Raw genomic sequence first — 21,304 nt, 5'->3', positions numbered from 1 at the left:
GTTAACCTGATATTACAAAGCAGTCGCAATTAGCAACTTGCTGCATTATGTTTTAAAATACAAGTACTACGAAAGTACAAAGTTATACTCCATTGTTTAATATTTTTTAACCAAAACAAGTATTCAATATTTTTCAAAATCAATTTTATTTTATTAAACCTCTTCATCGTTCCACGATAAGTATGATACATACATTTAAACATATCAACGAATATATAGACACAGCGTTTATACATCCGTAGCATATAATGATACTATCAATGATAGCATATTATAAAAGACTAATTTATGACAATTTGTAATTTTACTACTAAAAACAATTAAATATTCGCTTTTGAAAATACGTATAAAAATAATTTACTTTTGGATCTTCCCATCACCACTCTGGAAGTCCAAACTTTTCAATTCGTTTTGCTTGTACATCCAAATCCATTTGAACTTTTTTCCTCATGTAGAATATTGGACAATCTCGACTGCAACATTTTGTAATATTAATAACAAACTCGTGGAGTATTGTATGATTTTGATTGATGAAAAAATTAGTACCTTGTGCAAATGACTTCTTGATGGAGACTTCCTTGACATCGTTGACATTCAGTCCATAATCGACAAAACTTTTCTTCCAATTTGCGACAGTTGTGTATTTCATTTTGAATGATTTCAGCTTCTTTCTCTTCACAGTACTCACAAAGAGCTTTTTCTTCACGACCGACTATTAGCACGGCTTTGCAGCCCAAACACGCTTCCTTTTTTCTAGTAAATGCTACCAAAGCACCGACCTTTGAAGTAGCGACTGATTTGGTTCTTGTATGTTCTCCTTTAAGGAGTAAAGATTCTGCTTTATCACCGAGAATAGGCTCGAAAATACGAACAAGTGGTTTGGATAACTGATTTTCTAGATAATAATTAGTATCGATAGGAATGTTATTTTCTAAAACATAGATAGGATCCTCAGCTTTCTGATAAGCTGGTACACCTTTTGGACCACTAATGAAAACGTACGGAATACGGTCGCCTAACTTTGGCGCAGTTCCAGCATCTCGCTTTTTCATTTTAGCAGCCAATTCTACATGCGCTTGTTTGGCTGCATATTCTGTTTTCGTTAATTCTTTGGTAATGACTAATTGAGAAATATCGATGCGATTACACAAAAGATCACTGATTATTTGCTTAGCATAATCAACAGCATCATCGGGATTTCTAAAATAAAGTTCATCGTTTAAAATTATATGTTAATTTTTATTATATATAATGTATAAACAGAATCTAATCTACCGATCAATTAACAGCTTTTGAAGACAAGTATTCATCATGTTGGCGACTAATGGACAATTATCTCTTCTTACTGTTTCCAATCCCTTGCAGTCCATTTTATCGTACTTGTCAGGTCTCGTAAAATATAAGCCGGCGTATCGTTTTTTATTAATGAGAAGATACGGGAAGTAAACCTTTTCGAATTCCAATTTAATGGGCTTAATAAACTTTGAAGTGACGTACTCAGCAGCTTCTCTGCCGAGCTCCATAGCTTCTTCTAAAGTTTTGACTCCGAACTTAACCATAACAGAATCGGTATCACCGTAGATGACGACAGCGTCATGAGCATAACCGTTTTCTTTACGATAGTGCTCTTCTACTTCTTTCTTTGTTTTCTCTATCATTGTACGACCATAAGCTGTAACACTCTAGAAGAAAGAAAAATCAATTCTAACGTGCTGAAATAAAGTTCAATTTAAAAACTTATTAGTATGCTCACGCCTGATATTTCCAAACACGGTAATTTTCCTTGCTGTGCACCGGTAAAACCATATACCGAATTGGCTGAAACTTTTAAAGCATACTGTCGACCATCAAGTACTTTCTGTTTTAAAGGATCTGTTTCTTTCTTTAATTCTGCTTTAGCGACTTTTCTGGCAGAAAGCAGATTCTCCAAAATTTCGGGCAATATTCCTTTTCTGACGGTACTTTTAACGAACATAGAGTTGGTTGGAGTTTTGGTAACATCGTCTTCAGGTAGTTTATACTGATTTTGTGCACCTGGACTCAACAGAGTCGTATAACAAATGTTGTGAGCCATAATTATACTTGGATACAGAGAGCTAAAATCTAATGTGGCAATAGGATCATTATAATATCCTCTCAGTGGTTCAATAACTGTAGCACCTTCAAATTGCTCATCTGATCCTTGGCCATGATGCACTGGTATCAAATATCCTTTTTCAATAGTCTAAATAAAAGAAAATTTTCAAGTTTAAATGATTTCATAATAAAGTTTATTATTAATAATTAGAAAAAATACTACACCTTCCTCAATAGCTGTGATACAACTTTTATTTGTTGACCTCTTGTCAACAAACTAGAAAGACATACACCAGTCACCCTTGCCATTTCCATGTAAATAATAATACACATGAGCTTATCTAATAATCTAAGAGGTAAGTACGCATCTTTCAAGCAATATACTGCCAAACGTCTTCTAGTTTGAGCATCACCATTTTGCAGATCCGTAATTATACTGTGATGGACATCTTCCTTTTGTTCTTGGAGAAAATGATAACTCACAGCATTAAGAGTATATGATCTTAATTTATAGTCTCTAACTAAAACCTTTATCAATAACAAAATTTTAATAAAATAAAAAACTACAAATATTTGATATATTTAAATTCATTTACCAATAATAAATCAAAAGGCACTCTTCCTTCAAAATTCACATATTTGTTCTCTCTTCTACCCATCTGCTTACTCTGCAACACTTGGTCCTTTATTACTGATTTAATATTTTTTATTCTACCAAGAAAACTGAATTCCCTAACATTCAAATGCTGTGCTCGATTAATAAGATATGGAAAGTCAAAGTTATTGATATTATAACCAGTAAATATATCAGGGTCCAACTGTCTAACAAAATCTGCCCATTTCTAAATAGAAAAATTAAAGGTATTATATATAAATTTAAATGCTTTAAAATAATTTCTATGTAACATCACATACCGCTAGTAATTCACTTTCCCTTTCAAAACTAAGTACATGGCTGCCTACAATTGGAGCACAACTACCTAGTGTAAAAATATTTCTCAAAAATGGTTCACTTTCACCTTGCAAGATCACCATATTAGCAATTTGAATAACTGGATCGTGATTAGGTTCAGGGAAAATACCTATAGAAAAATCAACGTTAGTATACAAAATTATAGATAGTAATTTCTAATGACAAACAAGTTTTTCACAGTAAAACAATATTTTACCCTTTCTTCCTGCACATTCAATATCAAAACTAAGGATTCTAAATGGTGCGACTTTAGACCATTCTCCTTCAGGAGCATGAGCAATCAGTTTATCCCAAGCAACATCAGCTTCTATTTGACACCTTGTAGTTGGATCTAGTTTATGACCATGCACGCCTCTTACTTTATATTGGCCTGGTTTCAATTCTATCCAAGAACATCCGACCATGTGAGTATCAGCCATAAATCTGAAAAAGGTAATTGAAATTAAGTTTCAAACAATTAACAAACAATTTTGACTATTAATTTAGGTTTTAACCAACCTAATGTCAAAGTCAATGTTACTTTCATAAGCTACATATTTATAGTCAATTGCTGCATAGACAACATTAGTCTCTAAAAGTCGTTTACTTGGTGCAATGAATTTTTGAAGAGCTACAGTTATTTTTAAAAATAGATGTTTCTTTTCTCCAGTAAAACCAAATATTGTTTGACGTTCAACAATTTCTACTGCCAAGATAAAATCTTGAACATTGTCAGGATTCGATTTGATGTCATTTTTGACTGCATTGTTCAAAGCCTCCTAACATTGAAAATAAAGAAGTAAATGATTGTGAATATTCTTAGATATGCATGTGCATATATATGTATTCAAATTTTACCTTGAATGGTTCACAATGAGAATTTGAAAAGTTTGATGGTGCAGAAACATAAAAGTAAGGGGTGTACCCATGAACATGGCAACACACTGAATTTCCTTGTTCTGTTACACCATACAATCTCATAACTGGAACTGGACCTATTCTACTTCCTGGCATACCTGGTAATGGTTTATCTACGTACAAAGATTATTGTTGCTGTCAACAAAAAAGAATCAATGTATAAATATATAAACTGCTTTTTTACCTATATAATGGTCTACATCAATCTGCTGAAAAATAAGAGAATTGCTTGAGGGATTTATTGGTGGTACATTAGGTCTACTCCATTTTGCAATTGTATTTTCTTGCTCAGGACCCTACGAAAATAAATATATATTTTTGAGAATTAACAAACATGTCAATTTTTTCAAAGACACATACCTCTCCAAACACTTCTGCATCGTTTGTAAACTCATCTGCAAATTCATCCATTCCAGCAAGATCTGCCTCGAATTTTGATGGTTCGTCATCATCGTTTCTATTACGTTAAAAATAAAAAATAATTCGTAAATTGCAAAAATTAGTAAAAATAGAATAAAAAGTTTAAAGGTTATGAGAAGTCAAGTATATCATTAATTCTGTTCAATACAATGAAATTATTAATAGGCTTACGATAATTTAGTCTTCTTAACCACTGATGAAGACGAAAAAGGTCTTTTACTCATTTTCAGAAAAACTTTAGAAATAATAAAACGCAACCAAGGTCACGTTAATGTTAGTATTTGATGCCGCTTTTTATAGCGCCTTGTTTAAATGTCCGTACATATTTCCCGCGCAATTTACTGAAATGTGCGTTCACAAAGCCATTCTAGTTCTACCAACTTATGTTTCCGAACAATGACCAATTTTCAAAAAAATTATGTTCTATTAATTACAAAGATTAAAGTAAAACATTATGACCTAGAGAAGATGTTTTAAAAAAATAAAATCGATTTTTCATTAAAAACACCAAAAAGTATGAGTATTTAATTTTACGTCATGTATATCACACTTATACTTGATTATATTTTAATCTATTTTTGGTTGTAAGATTGAATTGAAATGAGATAGCGCGTAGATTTTAATAAATATTACGATTTATGGGAAATAATAATATTACATCTCTACAGGGGAACAATGAATTTATTTAGTATTTATCGGCTATTACATATATTCAATACATATATCACATATCGTTTTTGTTCTTTTCGCCATCGGAAATAGAAAGATTTTCATCTGATTAACCAAATTTGTCTACAACTCAGAGTTCAACTGCAAAGATCGCCGAAGTACAAAATATGTCAAGTTTGAAAACATCCTATGCATCAAAACGCATATAAAAGTGCGTGTATATTAACATCAATGTCGACGGTATAACATTTTGCATGATTCCATTCTGGTTTATGGAACAGCTCGACTATTTATTGGAAGAAAACATCGAAGAAGATGTCTGATTATGACCCATACAAGTTTATCTTATCATCACAAGCGTAGTCGACATCACTTTTGTTTTCTACCTTGACAACAAATTATTCCTATCAGTGTCATGCTTATTGAAATTGTTTTAATGCAGAATCGCATGAATTTTTGAACTAAGTGATCGTGTTAGATATTTTGCATATACAGAGACGCTTTATATTAAACTACGAAATATCTAACATTTTTGAGTATCAATACAAAATTATACGCTCCAAATCCAATATTCTGCGACAAACCAATAAGTCTTTTCGATGATTATTAAAAGTAAGAGGTAAATTTATGTTTTAAATTGTTCACGGAATGGCTCACTTAATACTCTAAGTGGAATAAAAACGAATATGATTATAACATGTTCCAGACCAAACACGCTCGACATTATTTCTTTTTAAACTCTTCGGTAAGTTAGCGAAAAAAAATTTTTTCAATAAAAATAAAAATATGTAATCACATTACCGTATGCCTTATAAGCATTTAATGCGTTTAGTTTCGTAACGCTGGGTAGCAAAGATTTCATTTGTTTTTATCGCTGATGGATATTACACATCGTTTAAAATTGTACAACATATAAATCAAAATTATATCTTTATCTTGAAATTCGACTACGTCGATAGAATGCTTATCATCTGCATCCAATTTCATTACAATTTACAACAATCTATGGAAATCAACAAGAGTACTCTTTGCTATGCCGAAGTATAAATATTTATGTTTCTTTGCGACGTTATTCATCGGTATACGGATAGACGGTTCTGAAAAGATAAACATTTTATCAAAGTATAAGACAAGTATGAAGAATTTTTTTCAAAATTAATGCACACCTCATCAGCAGTTGTTAAAATATTATTCCTCATCATTGGCAGTTTGTAATAACTACGTAACGAAACTGTCTGCTCAAAAATTGACTTGTATCTTGAACATCATATTGCAGTAACACGTTTTAAAAGTATTACTCCTTGCTTTGTCATTAACAAATGTATTATTGAAAAACACGATTAGCGTATACAATTTCGGTTCATTTGGCAATTAATTGTTTGATTTTTATCTGTTGGAAGTCGTCTGCTTAAACTTATCAAATGTATACATATAATGAATTATCTTCTATATATCTTTATTTTTCATTACGGATATTACTATGTAATATGTCGAGACCATACATCGAAATAAAGTCTTAGCCGTGTCTATGCGAAATAACTAATGTCTTCGACAAATTAACAAATACTTTTAATTAATTATGTAGGATTATTAAAAATAATACATCATTTTATATTTTCGGTAGTAGGTTGATTTGTAGTAATTTATTTGAAAAAATGTTCATTTAGATAAAAAATGTTATTTTTTCATTTGAAAAAAACTTATAAAAATAGATTGTTAATTAATATTATTAGAGAAATGGACATTTATGAACGTATTCTTTTTTGGTTCAGTTCCGTAAAAATTTTTCATGGACATTGTATAAATCTTTCGAAATAACAACAACTTTTTGTACTTTAAAACCGGATGTCGATGGTGATAATTTTCATTTATTCCTGATTCGCCAAAAGCTCGTAGGAATATAAAACAAAATTGACGTGTAAGTTGTACTTAAACAATTCTGCCAAATTTACTTATGCTTCAGCTTAATGTAAAAGATTTTTAGATTTTGAAACGAGTATTGAAGTTACATTATAAACTGTTAAAATGCAAGTTCATCTAAATAATTTTTTTTAATTTTAACAGTATTTCTTAGATATGTTTCAAGCTAGACAATAAATATACATCGAAATACAGTTGTTCATCCTCTTGATTACGATACAATAAATATACGTACATACAATTTAGATACGATAAATAACTTGTCTTTTCAAACATAACAGTGGTTCTCAGAGTGAACATTAATAAACGCAATGACGATCGCAGGTCTTATTAATTCGAGACGTTATTCGCCGTTGTAACTTATTTACATAAGAGAAATAGATCATGTGTTCATAAGAAAAAGTTAAATTAAGAAATCACATGAATAGAATTTGAAGATATTGAAGTTTAGTGATTAATAAAATACCTATATTCGCATTCTTTGGTTGGAAGTAACTTCACAGAATATAGCAGATCCTAATAAACTGCTAATACGTAAGTAACATGCCTCTCAGCTATGATATCCACAAAGACTTCTAAAATCTACTTGAGCTATCTCCACTTGATATTGATATTCACTGAAACATCCAATCACAAGTCGGCGAAACACTAATGAACCGGGAGGGGCGAAAATTTAAATGATCAAAGACAGCCGCATATACAAATACGTGTCTTCGCTGGAATGTCTGCAAATAATGAGATTTTCATTAGTGTTTATCCTGCTGTTCCGCAAACGAACGTAATCAGCCGCAATCGAGACTCGGAGAATAACCAGCTGCTCAGACGGTCGTCTCGCGGAAGATTTTCACCGTGGAGTCGGCGTGCTTGATGTGGATGTAGCGGCTGATGCTGCCGTTCTCACTTGCCTGCGTGCCCGTCGAATTTCTCGATTCCAGCGATACTATCCCGTGCGAGTCCGATAGCTCTGCCATTCCCTGGATCCTTTTCATCTCTGCTGGTTCCGCTTTTTCCCACGGATCTACGATGGTTTTTTCAACAATAACGAATGAGATTCTTTTTTTGTATGTCGCTGTCGTCTTTCAACATTTATAACTTTCAAGAAGACTTTCAATTTTACAAGGAAAAGTGCTGAATTTCATTGATGAAACAAACTTTGAAAAAGTTACTAAATGAGAGTTCTTTCTTGATTTAAAAAAAGTTGTTTTTTTTAAAGCAGATTAAAGTGATTTGTTTTATAATTTTATTTGTCGGTGTTTCGATATGAACTTCGAAATGTGTCCATTGTTTTACTTTAATCTACTTCAATCGCGAAATTTGGACGGGTGAACTTATGAATAATTTTATGTATGTACAATATAAAAAGCATACCGAAATCTACTGAAGCGGAACATCAAAAGTACACATTTAAATAACAAAGTTCTACTATAAAATACTTGCATTACTCATTACGTGATTTAAAATAAATTACTGTAAAAACATCACTCGAACAAACACACTGGTGACAGAAAAGTGGACGAGTACAAACAAAGAAAAATCAAACAAACAAGAAATTCAAAAGAAAGTCGAACGTTAGTTGATCAAAAATCAATGAAATTTAATAAAAAGCAAATTCTGCACGTGCCAAAATTAAAGAAAGGAGCGAATTGTTATACCAAACGCAGCAAGAAAAATATAAAAACGTATTAATCGAGTGAACAGAGTGCAAGTAAAGGAGGCGAAGAAAGATAACGTAAGAAATAAAATTAAATCAAGAGGTTTTTTATAAAAAAATATGCGAATATATTTGAAAACAGCTAAGGATCGCAATACGTATTATAAATCCAGACAGTGAACAATCTATATGTATGTATATACATGATGCTTGTTACGCTGCTTCGCATGCAATTAAGTGGATGAATTGCACATTTACAGCGCTCAATTGATTATTACACTTGCAATGCCATTGCTCGACGGCTACGGGAACGTGTAGGAAGTTTGGTTGGAAGACCGGTGTCGCGTTTCGAGATGTCATATAGCTCGCTCGAAACGTATTTACAATTTGTTTTGTAAGTTCAATCGAAGCTCTTCGATTTCGTCGCAATGCTAAATATGGAATAAAATTTTATGACAATTATGCTATAAGTTTAGCTTAATTCGACTGATGAACTTGGTAGTAGTTAGACAAATTTGATTCTATAATACAATTTGAAAGAAGAGAGTGTCGAATAGTTGTAGCATTCTTACTCACACGCTTCCAAATTAATATACATTTCGTTAATTGAAGCGTCGATTCCACTGTAAAGTTCATCATTACAAAAAGATATGTCTTATCATAAATACTCTGTGCAAAAACTAATCTAAGTATTCGGAACATTAACCTTGACGATGTTCAATTTCTCTTTTTAATCATTTTTCGACGTCGTAAATGTAATAATTTATTTTGCAAAATTATTTAGTCATAGTGTAAAACGAAAAACATACGACCTTATGTCAGTCAGATACAACTGTACACGTTTTACGGCGATAATACACGAATAATCTTAATCGTCTTGTCGACTTTTTAAATTTACGAACTAAATTGATTTTACTCGGATTTTCTCGTCGGAGTATCACTCACTCGTCGATACAAAGCAGTAAGATGTGACAAAAATCTTCCGTAACACATATACTGGCAATAAAAAATCTTTCTGTCACTCTCTTACATTACTTAAAATCCGTCATCTCAGATTGAACCTACGCGATAAAAACAAAGCTACTTTAGAATTTATGAAAGCGCAAAATAACGTATGCAGCAAGAATCGTTGCGATAGGTTAGAGGTAGATTGACACATTAAATTCATAACGGCTCTTAAAGATCGACGCTGCCCAAGCAGAAGCTTGCATTTAATTGGCGTTTGAAACGGACGAATCACACTTTAAAAATGAAAATTTGACTTAGATCTGGCCTGCGAAGAGGCCACGTTTAACCAACCGTTGCGCACGCGTTTCTACGTAAAAATGTTGAAATTGAAGAATGTATCCTCCCGTTCGAACAATCAACTTTGGCAGCTCGGTCGAATTAACACAGATAATCGTTGCGCGTGGAATTCGAAGCTATAACGTACAGCTATTCCATTTATAAATTAGATTAAAAATATCCGACAGTCTGTCTCGAATCGAACGGACGAGTTCGAGGGACGCAGCTGGTCGTGGCTAATCGGCCGTTGAACGAGGTAAGTTTTGCGGGCCGCGAGCGAACGAGCTTGGACGGAGCACACGCTCCGGGGGCCGGGGGCATCAGGAGACGACGCAGCACCTGTCGCAGCACTTGTTCTTGCGGGCGATGTTGCGCTTGCAGCGCTCGGTGACCTTGTTGTAGGCCTTGAGCTTGAGGCTGACGTTGGCCTCCTGGCTGCGTATGGAGTTGCTCCTGGTGGCGTTGGAGGCCGGCGCGTGCCTGGGCTCGGGCCTGGCCTCGTCCTCGGGGGGTCGCCGCGGCGGCGCGGCCGGCGGCTCGTCCTCGGGCAGGGCCAGGGCCGACATGGCCTGGCTGGAGTCGGCCTCGCTGAGGCTCCTGGTCCTGGCGTTGCTGTAGGCCGCGAGCAGTTCGAGCTGCTGGTCGGAGTGGCGGCTGGAGGGCCGCCGGGGCGGGGCGCCCTCGCGCAGGTGCACCGAGCTGGCGTCCGACTCGAAGTTGCTGGCGTGGATGATGGCGATCCGCGGGATGACGATGTGCGCGGGGCCGCGGCGCGCGCCGCCCGCGTGCAGCTCGCTGGAGAACGAGTGGTAGGCCTGGCGGCCGTTGCCCTCGAGCCAGGCCTCGGTGAGCAGGTGCGAGCGCTGCCAGGACACGTCGCTGTTGCTGCGGCTCTTGCGCGGCGCCCAGTCCTCCTCGGTGTCCGAGTTGGAGGTGGAGTTGCAGGCGGCCGCGGCCCGCCGCCCGTCGGCGATCAGCTCGAGCCTGGACTTGAGCAGCTGGGGCGAGACGGCGCGGTCCGCGGGCTTGGCGGCGGAGGGGGATCGGAGCAGACTGGGCGGGAAGCTGGCGGCGGGATGGGCATTGGGGCTCGGACTGTCCATGCTGTCCGGCGTGTAGGGGTCGTGCACGAGGGGGGCCGCGTGCAGGAGCTTGCTAGTGGGCAGCGCGGCAAGCGACAAGGCGGCTAGCGCGTCGGGCCGCTCGAGCTCGTAGCTCTCGGGCACGCGGAAGCACAGACTGGCGTCGCCCGAGCCGCAACAGCTTACCATACCTGCGTCCGAGGCCAGCTGGATTTTCAGGTACACCGGCTGCAAGAACACAACAATTGCACAGGAGTAGCCCACGAGCTTTGCACCCTCGCTGCTCGCGTCGCGTGTGTTCGCGCAACGCGGTGCGCTCGTGCGCGACTCGCAAGACGACCACCGGTCGATCGATTTCTCTCGCGACGAACCGACACCCGATCGGTTCCGAATGCTCGTCGTTGTCCGCGTCTTTCGTCTGCGACGATCGCGTGCATCGCCGCGTCGCGCGCGCTTCGCCTTCGCGTTGCCTGTAGTTCGTACTTGAAAATTAGATTCTGCGTCGCTTGTTGCGTTTCACCTTTCAACACCTTTACTGTCCTGGGTAAGTTTACAGTCGATTGACGAATTTACGTGCCTTTTTCAGCGATTAATTTTATCACCAAGTCATTTTATACCAGCTTAGATATGTACAAGGATTTCGACAATTTTGTGGGAATTGGTAGCCCATTTGATGATACTGATAATGTGGAACGTGATAAATATTACAAGAAAAATTTTCAATAAAAGTACCACTACGTACCACTAAATCTACGGTTGTGTAAATCATAGCAAAAACTGTCAAGAACACACAGATCTAGGAAACAAGTATAAAACATTTAGTTCAAAGGCATCTCTGGTAAGAAAAACAACGAACATATAGGTGAGCAGTGTAGATGCTTTCTACAAGGCTCTACAGTCCTAAAGTAGTGAAATTGAGAATTTCATGATAATGGCTCGGGAGAATGGAGGCGAGCGATTTCCCAAATAAGCGAGAATGCAAAAGAATCGAGCTGTAACAAGCTTGATAGTGGAAGTCGACGGGGGAGCTTTGAAGAGATCAGTCTGGAGGAACAGAGACGAAAGAAGGCACATCGACGTAGGGCTCATAATACATTGGTTGGTTCATTTTTGGCGAGGTACGCTGAGAGCAAGACAGCGAAAGAGAGACAAAGAGACGAAATAACTCAGGGCGAGCTGGAAGGGGAGAACAATCATAGGCACAAAAAAAAGTTCTGGCAAGTGAACAAATTACTCAAAAAAAAAAAAAAAAAAAGAAAAAAACATAAAAACGGTTGCAACAAACAAACTAAGGACATATTATGTACTAGAGGCAATAACAAGTCAAAGAGGTTTATTATTTGAAAAGAGATGTGTATATAGGTACCTTGATACCGCTTTAGATATCCATTAAAAAGCGCAGAAAAACTGGCTGCACCCATAAACAATCAACAAGATTTAACCATCGGAATTGAATAGAAGTAAAACGCGTAACGCATTAACAATTTATTATTGCCGATTAAAGTAAAAAAAGTATGGAATTTGCCTAAAGCTAATGAGAATTGCGTTCGGATGAGGTCTCAACTATAAGTTTTCAGAACTTCGCCAATCACTAATACTAAATATTGTCTAACAGTGTGAGTATGTCTATTCCGATCATTTGAAATGGTTTAAACATACCTTGTGATCACCCATGCAGGTACGTGGTCCGATGATGCCGTATTCGACAGTATCTGGCGATGATATCTGTGCGATCGAAGTAAGAATTGATTTGTTAATCGTTTCGAGGTTCTGCTACTTGCTACTGATGCTTTGACAAAATTGATCGAACAGTCGAATGACGTCTCAAACTGTTACAAAAGTTAAGACTGCGCAGCGCATTCTTCATTGAATAATCGATAAAATCGTGAGCTATTTACTGTACGCGTCGCTTCGATACCCCCCGAGCACCCTTTTGAACTAATTATAATAAGGATTGCTCATCGGGAAACAGATAATAAAGCGCGAAGGATGAAATAAAATTAATATATACTCACGTCTTTGACTAGTGACTTGGCGCTGGGACTCAGTAACACTCGATCACACCAAGCGGGCACTCGAGTGTGCATGTAGTTCGATCCCTCTTTCACATCCTCCTCGAAAGGATAGCTCGGCACGAAACTTATCGGGAACTCGAACAATCTGCCCTCGAAGTCGCCCAACTCTTTGTCGTATTCTCGAAGCTGCACGGTAAATAAATAATAGTACTTTGCAACTTGTATGAAGCTCGCAAACATGCCAAGGCTATTCGGAAATATCAACGACACTTGCGCTATTGAAAAGGGTTGCTTCGATGTCCAGGCGTTCGAATATAGACAATCAATTGACGTCTCATCGCATTCGACTTGATCGACGGACTGAAAGTCTCGTGATGACATTTATGCAATGGAAAAAGTAGCTTCGAACTGAATCACGAGGCTTAACGGGCATAGGCGAGTTAAATAACTGAAAGTCGCAGTCAGAGCAGTGAGAAGCTAATTGAAGAAGAAAAAGACTTCTTCTTGGAAGGATAAATGATAAGCGAGACAATTTGCGTCGAGGCATGTGTATCGTACTGGCGGCGAAAGTAGAAAGGTGTGTGAGTGTGCGCAAAAGTACGGCAGGCTTACCCACTGGCCGCTGTTCTCAACGAAGACCTGCTGGTGCTCGTGATGCGAGAATTCCTTTTTGCCGAGGCTCAGAATCAGATCGTCGCTGTCGTTGCGGAACTGCAGCTTGGACAGGCTTCCCTTGTTCGACTGCTTCGACTCGCGCGTGTCCTCCGTTAATTTCTGTACAATAACTTTTCGTTAGCCAGTTGTCCACGGCGCATAATTCCAAATTGGCGTGCCCGCGGGAAAACTAACTTTATCAACTCGACTCGCTCGCCGGGGCGTGCGCACTTGTCACGTTGCCAAAAGGGATTAATGTAGCCGATTAAAACTTCCAACTATGAATTGCTATCTAAAATAGACCACTGCACCGTTACGACTATACGTCGTTCATTAACCACTATTTTATGTCTAGCGCGCAAACGTTTTATTGCAATCGCGATGAAACTTTTGCGCTTGCCCTCGTCAAATTCTCTCGAATAAACAAACAAATGACTGATTGCTTATCGAAGTAGCATATATTTAGAAAATAGCAATTTATCGTGGAACGCGCTCGTAAACTGTACTTTCCATTCATCGTTGGCTAATTGTCGCGACAATAAAATAACAAAATAACTTCCGCTGAAAAAAAATCGCTATTTTTATACTACTTCTTATCGCATGAAGCGCTCGCTTAACAAACGTGACTAGAGGAACGTGCAATTAAGAACGCGCGAGAACTTTAAAACGAAGAAAAAAAATGCGACTGACGTGAAACCGCGGCCATAAAATCTACGCTCTAACGTACACGCATTGTATAAAGTATCTCCTTCTCTCCCTCTCTCTCTCTCTCCCTCTCTCTCTCTCTCTTACCTTGATGACACCAGCAGTGTCGGTTCTGAAGTTAAAGTCCCCGAAAAGGAAGTAGGGCGCGTTCGGGTAATGGTCGTTGTGAAACCTGTCTAACGTGTGCTCCAGTGCTCTTCGGCGCGTTTTACTATATACTGACGGAAACTGAAATGCAACGAGAAAGAACGAAAATCAGCAATGTGTGTCGATCGTGCGCCCTTTACCGTTACGGTGAGAAAATCCGGCTGAGTATAACGCAGCTATTCGCGATCGCAGGGGAATCGCGCCTCACCGTTTCCATGGCAATGAAATTGCTGGCATCGTGGAATAAGTGAATGTTTATGAGATCAAATACTGTGCCGCTGACGCTCCAGCGTGTTCTCAGGAATCCCTTTCTCGACCACTTGCACTCGGGGAAGAAGTCCTGCGGGAATTTGGCCTTCTCTTTGGTCGTCACGGCTTCTATGTTGCCCGAGTACACCTCGTGGCCGATCACCGGCGCGAAGTTACCATCTGCAATGCGTTCGTTTCTTAGTCGTTGCCGCGACCACCGAGATCATCGGTTTCGACAACCAACCCGACCCAACCCACCTTTGAAGTCCCACAACAGTACCTCTGTCAACGTCTCGTGCGCGAAGTACAAGTTTCCCAGTGCCTGTCGATCATACAAAACGCCATCATTTTACCGTATGTCGATGCCACGTTAGTACAACAATTACCGTGAAATGTTCTGCGGATGAGAAATCTTCGTCGAGGAAGACTCGAACTTTGTCGAAAAGTCGCAGCTCTTCGGACTCCATTAACAGCCTGAAATCAATGTTGCGTTTTTTTCCCCCGTTCTGTTTATTCCACGGCACGGTCAACAACGATCATCTCACGGTCACACGGGTGCTACGTACTATTTCGCGGTGGAAGATTAATTCTAGAACAGATTTGAATCATCGTCCGAATAGGATGATATTGCCACCGAGAGCTCTAATTTTAGTCGGTCTGGCGTGGTAAAAAATTACGGGCACTTTCATTTCGGCTGCTTTTCCTAAGCGCATGTTGGTAAACAAATGGTTCATAATCGATAGAGCACGGTCGACCTAGAAAGCACCTCGTTGAGAAAGAAAGAGTCGAAGGCGCTATAAAGTCGTATCTTTAGGCAGCGCTGTGCAATTGATTGCGCCGGGCCTATCGCAGCCAAGATTGCCGGCGAGCCTGTCTTCCTGGAGACGACGGTCTCGTCGCACGCGGCGCGATCGCATTATGTTCAACAGCGCCAGCCCAGTTTTTGCTCGAGGGGATTCTTTGTGGTCGCTGCTGTTGCTCGCTCGACTGTACATACTCGCGGGCCGCGCGCGAACGGCGCTATTATATATATCTATTTATAATCGCGTCTCTCTCCCGTCGTGTGTATGTATACTTTATTCAAGCGCGCTCTCCCTCTCTCTCTCTCTCTCTTGCGCGCGCAGGCACTAGTAGTTCTATATATATAGCACGTTGCGATGAATTAACGCGTCGAGCACTTTTCAATCGGTTTGTTTCGTTTCTTCGCGGTCTGACGGCTTTTCGAGGACCGACTAGTTGACACTTTTAGACCGACTATTTGTCTAGTACTTTTGTAACTTTCGATCGCTAGAGCGGACTTTTCGACGACTGTCACCGAATAAAGGAGAAAAAGAGCTTCGTCACGCTGTAAAAATTATCGAACTGTTTGCCGGTTATGCGGCTCTTCCGTATGCAGCAAACAATCAACGATGGAAGCCTTGAAATACCGAATATTTCATTCAAGCTTCAGCTCCGTTTCTAATTCGTTCCACTTGTTTCGGCCCTAGAAATAAAACAGCATGCACTCGCGTGAATCTGTCTTCGTTGCGATAAATTCGCATAAATCTTTGCACGGATTTCACCGATGGCTCTCCGATTAAAAGCATACGTCTTTTATTCATTTTGCATAATCGAAAGTTTGTTACTGTATACGGAATCCAAGCGGATAACACAATCGATGAATTATTAACGATTTATCGGTCCCTAAAAGTGGAAACTCGGTCATGTACGGAATTAAATTTTGGCTTGACCAAACTTTTAAAAGAGGGTCTACAGATTCATGCGTTTTGGTTGACGTTATCTTACTCTAATAAAAAATTCGCAGGTAGCATTTCACAAACTTCAATGAGAAAAAGTCCAATGTGATCGAACTTGGAAAGATTTATATAATATAATCTGTCAGATACGAATGTGAGGCTTACGCTTACGCAAAACCTTTGCAATTTCTAATGTACGTATACGAAAGTTTGCTTTTGAGTGTCCCATAAAATAGGTACGAATATTGCTTTAACGTAACAGCCCGCGGAGCACCGAAAAGCAGCTAAGTTGGAACATTTGTCAATCTTTGACCGAGCTTTCGTGTCCGACAGCGGTAAGAAAAGCTCTCGGGCGAGTTGCCGTTATAAAAAGCTCTCTCCGCAGATAGAAAAGAAATAAACAACTATTCGCGGCAATTTGCCATGAGTGACAGTGACGCGGCAACCGCAGCGGCACTTAAATCAATTCGGACATCCTCGCTCCCTCCCCCTCCCTCCCCCTCGCTCATGCATATGCGAGCCACTTTTGTTTGAGCGCGCGTGTGCTCACGCTTTCATTCAATTATAGCTCAAGGAAAAGGCAAGACCCTTGACTCGGCGGCTAAATAACGCGGTGTCGTCTTGCCCGACGTGCTTGCGCACGCGACTCGGAAATTTGATTATTAAAGGGCGCGCGGCGTGGCACGACGCCAGACTCGAGGGTATGCGCGCGCTCGCTCGTCGGCTTTTCGCCTGGCTCAAGTATCCTTGATGTCGGCCATTCTCGCGGTTGAGCTTACGGCGACTCAGCCTCGGGCCAATCTCATTCGAATTCGGCCTATGCGTGTGCACAGTTTCGCTGATCCTCGTGCCGATTGAGCGACGTGTCTTGGAGTAAAAGGATAATTGTCCGAGTGTGCGTTACACGAGCTAGCAGTTGGCAAAACGAAGCACGACTTTCGAAGTGAAAACTCGCGCGTTAAACGAGCGGGCACGAGAGTTAGAGGAGTGCGCAGGACGGTAGAAGTGGATCACCGGTGTTGGGCGTTGAAACTTGGCTGCGCAAGAGAAGCGTATGACTCCGATATAGAGTTGTCAGTCGACAAAAGCTCATTGTCTCGGCGGGGCGCGAGAACCGCGCTCTGAATTTCAATTATCAATTATAAGGTTGCCATTAGCAAGCCCGCGACGTATAATTGTAGATTGTAAAATGAACGAGTAATTATCCTTGAGTGGAGTGGATGCTTTGCTTGCTATGACGCGGAGAAGATATAATAATTCATCAGAAGCACGCGTAACACTTGAAATGTTCCATTGTTAATTGTAACGAACGGTATGTATTTTTGTCTTTTGCACGTTGTAATTAGGCGGCAGGCACAGTTATGATTGCGCGACGGATGAATGCACTCCGCAAAGAGCTTACATCGGTGCTTACATCTCCTTGCAACTCTGCTGCCGGGAGATAAAAGCCGAATAAATTTAATGGGCCTGACGCAAGAGGCAGGTCCACGCGCGTTTTTAACGCCTATTTAATTTGCAATTTGCCACGCGAGGCGCTCGCGCGAGGCCAATACAATTAAATCGCGCATCGAGTCGGCGCGAAACGTGACTCGAATGAACGCGCGTGCGAAGCTCTCGGCGAGCGCCACGAAGATGTATTCGCGATTCGCGCTGACGCGTCGAGTTGCCCCGGCGCGGCGTCTCTCCGCGACTCGCGCAACCATTTCAGCGGGACTGCACAGCTCGTACGCGGCGTCGAGGGAACGTACACTTGTGCAACATACCTAACGAAATCTTCGACGTGCCTCATGCTTTCCGCGTAATTTTTGCCTCCTACTTCCTGGCAATGTAGGGCAATGAACTTGGGATCGAGCCGAGCCACCGTCTGCGAGGAGAGAAACGACCAATTGAAAACAGCATTAGGCTTTTTTTTCTTCTCTGTCATTCTTACAATATCGACTCACCGATAAGAATTCTTCCATCCATAGCTTTAACATAACACTCGGCTGGAACACAAAAAGATATGATAAGCTTCTTTTTTTTTAATTGCTCCTTTCTAAAGTACGATTACTGCATTTGCGTCATTGTTTGGAGGCGCAATAGTTATCGCCGCTCCGTAGGATGGCAATTATATTTTTCAAGTCTGACAGATAGAGAGACAGCTAGGTCGATCGTGCCGATGCTGACGACGGCGATGGCAATTTCGCTTGCTTAATCAAATCAGCCCGTCGAGCGCAGGAGGCTCGCGCTCCGTTATTACATGTCACGTTAATTATCGTCCCGAGTGCAATCGATCGAGCATACATGGCCAGACGAGCGTTATATTATAATAACGCCCCGCGAGTCGTTGGCGGGGAATAGCGACGAGTAGCGTGCTCACCTCCTCGAAGATGCTGCCGACGTTGGCGGTGATAAGCAGACACGGGACACCGCCCGATGACATCTTCACGGCGCTCCTCTTCCGTGTTTCCGCTCACGCAGACACACGTAACCGGCCTGAAATTCAGTCAAAAGATCACATCTCACTCGATAACGTGGATTGCCGTCGACAGTTTTATCGGACGGTTTCACACGAGACCCGCGGCTCTGCGCTAAAGCCCGACTCGTCCGTTACATTGCGTTCTTTTCAGTCGACGCTTGCGCCAACCAAAGGGTTCGGGGGCTCGCGTCGCCTCGATAAATAAACGATCAGCGGACGTCGCGCCAAAGAAGCCAGCAGGCGCAGTCGGAGCATCGAGCTTCCTTTCTTCTCTCTGTCTCCTCGCTCGCCGCACTTACCGGATGAATGCATGAAAAACACATCCGTCTATCGCGCGCGGCAGCAAACTGGCTCGAGAGATGCGCCGCTCTGCACATGCACGTCAATCCGTTCGACTTCTCCGAGCCGAGCGACACACATCCGACTCTTTGCCGCGTAACTGTTGTCTTTGCTTATGGCATTTTTATTTTGGACCTGTTAGTGTTCCAATGCGATTAGAGAAAACGCTTTACACACTGTCACCCGTCAATTTGCGCTCGCTCCAACGATCCATTGTTAATACCTTTATTTCGTGGGGGAGAAGGGGAGGACGTTTGATCGATTAGCTACTTTCACGGTACATCGAGTATGAAATGTTTGTATGTCGCATTACACGGTCGATTGCTAAACAAACAGATCGTATGCTCAGCCCACTGACAGTACAAACCATTTTGAGGTTTATCCACAAAATCAAAATCAACAGAACGACCCCATTCGTTTGTCGAATGTTCAAATTGTAGGTAAACGTCGTTGCGTGGAATGCGCGAGTGAGTGGTCCAGGCACACAGCGAGATCGTCAAACCGGAGGAGCGCACGAGAGAAGGCTAAAAAGCCCTTTCGAGTGAGTTTCCGCGTGCACGACCCGAAGAAGACACGGCTGGCCGAAGTGGCCGCCTCTGGATAACGCTCTAAACGTTTGAATGGGCTGCACGCACGCACGCAGTAACTGCCAGACAGTTTGCGCTATGTATAACGCCAAATGATTTACGTTTGCTCGCGGCCGGCGACTTGGCAAACTAATTAAATCTTTTGACTTGCTCCTTCTCTCTCTCCCTCGCTACATTTAATCTTCTCGTCGTCCTTCCTTTTTCTCTCTACTTCAATCGAATTTGTTTCCTCGTTAGGTTTGCATTTTACGTTTTCCTCGGGAGAAAATTCAAATCTTAAAGTTAAGTATTTTTTTTTTCTTGACAAAGCGCTTCTTTTCTTTCTTCTCCAACATTTACGCGCTACTCAACCTTGTTGTTAAAGCACACAAAAAAGCCGAGGATTTCGCTTGAAACTCACGCTCGCGCATCTCATTACTCGAAAACTCGAGAGAAAAAAAGAAAAAAAAAATTACGTACGATACCCATACTCACAGCCAAAAGCTACATCCAAAGGCTCTCCGCGCACCCGGCAACGATTCGGCATCGGCCACACGTAAGCTCTCTCCCTCTCCCTCTCCGTCTCGGTAGCCTAGCAGGCCGTCGGGCGACGATCGATCAGCGGTCGCAGTGAACCGCGATCGGCGCGCATCGACCTCACGCGCCGCAGATCGCCGTGTTCCGGCAGGAATCGCGCGGGCGTATTAGTTATTAATCGCGCACGTAATAGGCGACACGCGCGGACTCGGCGGCGCTGGCTGCGCTGGCTGGCGAGCGATAGCGCGCGGCTCCTGCGGCACACACACGCCGCGCGTGTAAATATATCCCCGCATCCCGAGTCCCGAGCCGGCGGCAACGGTAGCGTATACCGCCGAGTAGCCACGCCTACCGCGCACGTCAATAGGCAGTGCCGTAGGCCGGACCGTCGGGCGCCACGCGGCACCTCGCCTTCCTCTCGCGCGATCGTTCTCGCTCTCCGCCGATCGATCGCCCGCGAGCGCGGCACCCGCGAGCTAGCCGCGTCTACGTATGCCGGCGCGCGCCCGCGCTCGGCGGGCTTCGACGTCTTCGACCGGTAACGGGCGCGCTAACCGAGGCGAAATCGCGACGCTCGCCCGCGAGAGAAGAAACGATGACGACGAAAATCATGCGTTTCCTCCGCCGGCCAATTACGCAAGCCGATTCGCTCGCCGATTCTCGGAAGTGTACACTGCGATAAGATTAACGAAGGTGCGCGCGCACAGGCTTTTGCCGGGACTGATTGCGCGCGGCATTGCGCGCGATTTATTTATACGCGGAGCAGGTCCTTGGCTGAGCATTTACATTTTATTTCCAGCGGTGTGCGCTGCGGCATTGGCTCGCGCGCCGATCGCAAAAGGACTTTTCTCGCGTGTCGCGCGCGCGCAACTCCGCGAGAGCTCTCTAGATGGAAAGCGGGCTTCGGCCGCTCTAATGGGACTCCG

The 21,304-nt window shown here is 41.8% G+C and overlaps 3 protein-coding genes across 6 annotated transcripts in view; 1 reads left to right on the top strand and 2 right to left on the bottom strand.

Annotated features, from left to right (window-relative positions):
* Positions 1–86: 86 nt before the first annotated feature.
* Positions 87–4,679, bottom strand: LOC131668129 (DNA polymerase delta catalytic subunit). The gene is made up of 13 exons (XM_058942019.1): positions 4,538–4,679; positions 4,307–4,403; positions 4,131–4,242; positions 3,887–4,059; positions 3,548–3,807; positions 3,246–3,472; positions 2,992–3,158; positions 2,673–2,918; positions 2,302–2,604; positions 1,754–2,224; positions 1,276–1,682; positions 547–1,200; positions 87–473 (listed from the first exon to the last, which is right to left on the bottom strand). Exons 1-13 carry the CDS (start codon positions 4,588–4,590, stop codon positions 377–379), a joined length of 3,267 nt encoding a protein of 1,088 aa, XP_058798002.1. The 5' UTR covers positions 4,591–4,679; the 3' UTR covers positions 87–376.
* Positions 4,680–7,996: 3,317 nt separating this feature from the next.
* LOC131668147 (inositol polyphosphate-5-phosphatase A) overlaps positions 7,997–21,304 on the bottom strand; it is a 21,364-nt gene continuing 8,056 nt past the window's right edge. For 2 of the 4 annotated variants that reach the window (XM_058942054.1, XM_058942053.1), the window contains exons 2-12: positions 18,838–18,953; positions 18,422–18,463; positions 18,242–18,342; positions 15,129–15,216; positions 15,001–15,064; positions 14,702–14,922; positions 14,434–14,574; positions 13,600–13,761; positions 12,988–13,173; positions 12,632–12,697; positions 7,997–11,200 (exon numbers count right to left, since the gene is read on the bottom strand). In XM_058942054.1, coding sequence (XP_058798037.1) covers positions 10,211–11,200; positions 12,632–12,697; positions 12,988–13,173; positions 13,600–13,761; positions 14,434–14,574; positions 14,702–14,922; positions 15,001–15,064; positions 15,129–15,216; positions 18,242–18,342; positions 18,422–18,463; positions 18,838–18,900 — 2,124 coding nt within the window. In that variant the 5' untranslated portion in view covers positions 18,901–18,953 and the 3' untranslated portion in view covers positions 7,997–10,210. Of the gene's footprint in view, positions 11,201–12,631; positions 12,698–12,987; positions 13,174–13,599; positions 13,762–14,433; positions 14,575–14,701; positions 14,923–15,000; positions 15,065–15,128; positions 15,217–18,241; positions 18,343–18,421; positions 18,464–18,837; positions 18,954–20,321; positions 20,631–21,304 lie in introns of those variants that run through there. The other 2 variants (XM_058942056.1, XM_058942055.1) reach the window with 2 other exon arrangements.
* Positions 17,257–21,304, top strand: part of LOC131668148 (alpha-sarcoglycan) — a 20,259-nt gene continuing 16,211 nt past the window's right edge. The window contains exon 1 of the mRNA XM_058942058.1: positions 17,257–17,790. The gene's annotated coding sequence lies outside the window, so the exon portion shown is untranslated. The remainder of the gene's footprint in view (positions 17,791–21,304) is intronic.

Source organism: Phymastichus coffea, unplaced genomic scaffold (assembly GCF_024137745.1).
Source record: "Phymastichus coffea isolate CEN01 unplaced genomic scaffold, Cenicafe_Pcof_1.1 PCOF00074, whole genome shotgun sequence".
Lineage (NCBI taxonomy): Eukaryota > Metazoa > Arthropoda > Insecta > Hymenoptera > Eulophidae > Phymastichus > Phymastichus coffea.
This window is presented reverse-complemented; position numbering and strand designations above follow the sequence as displayed.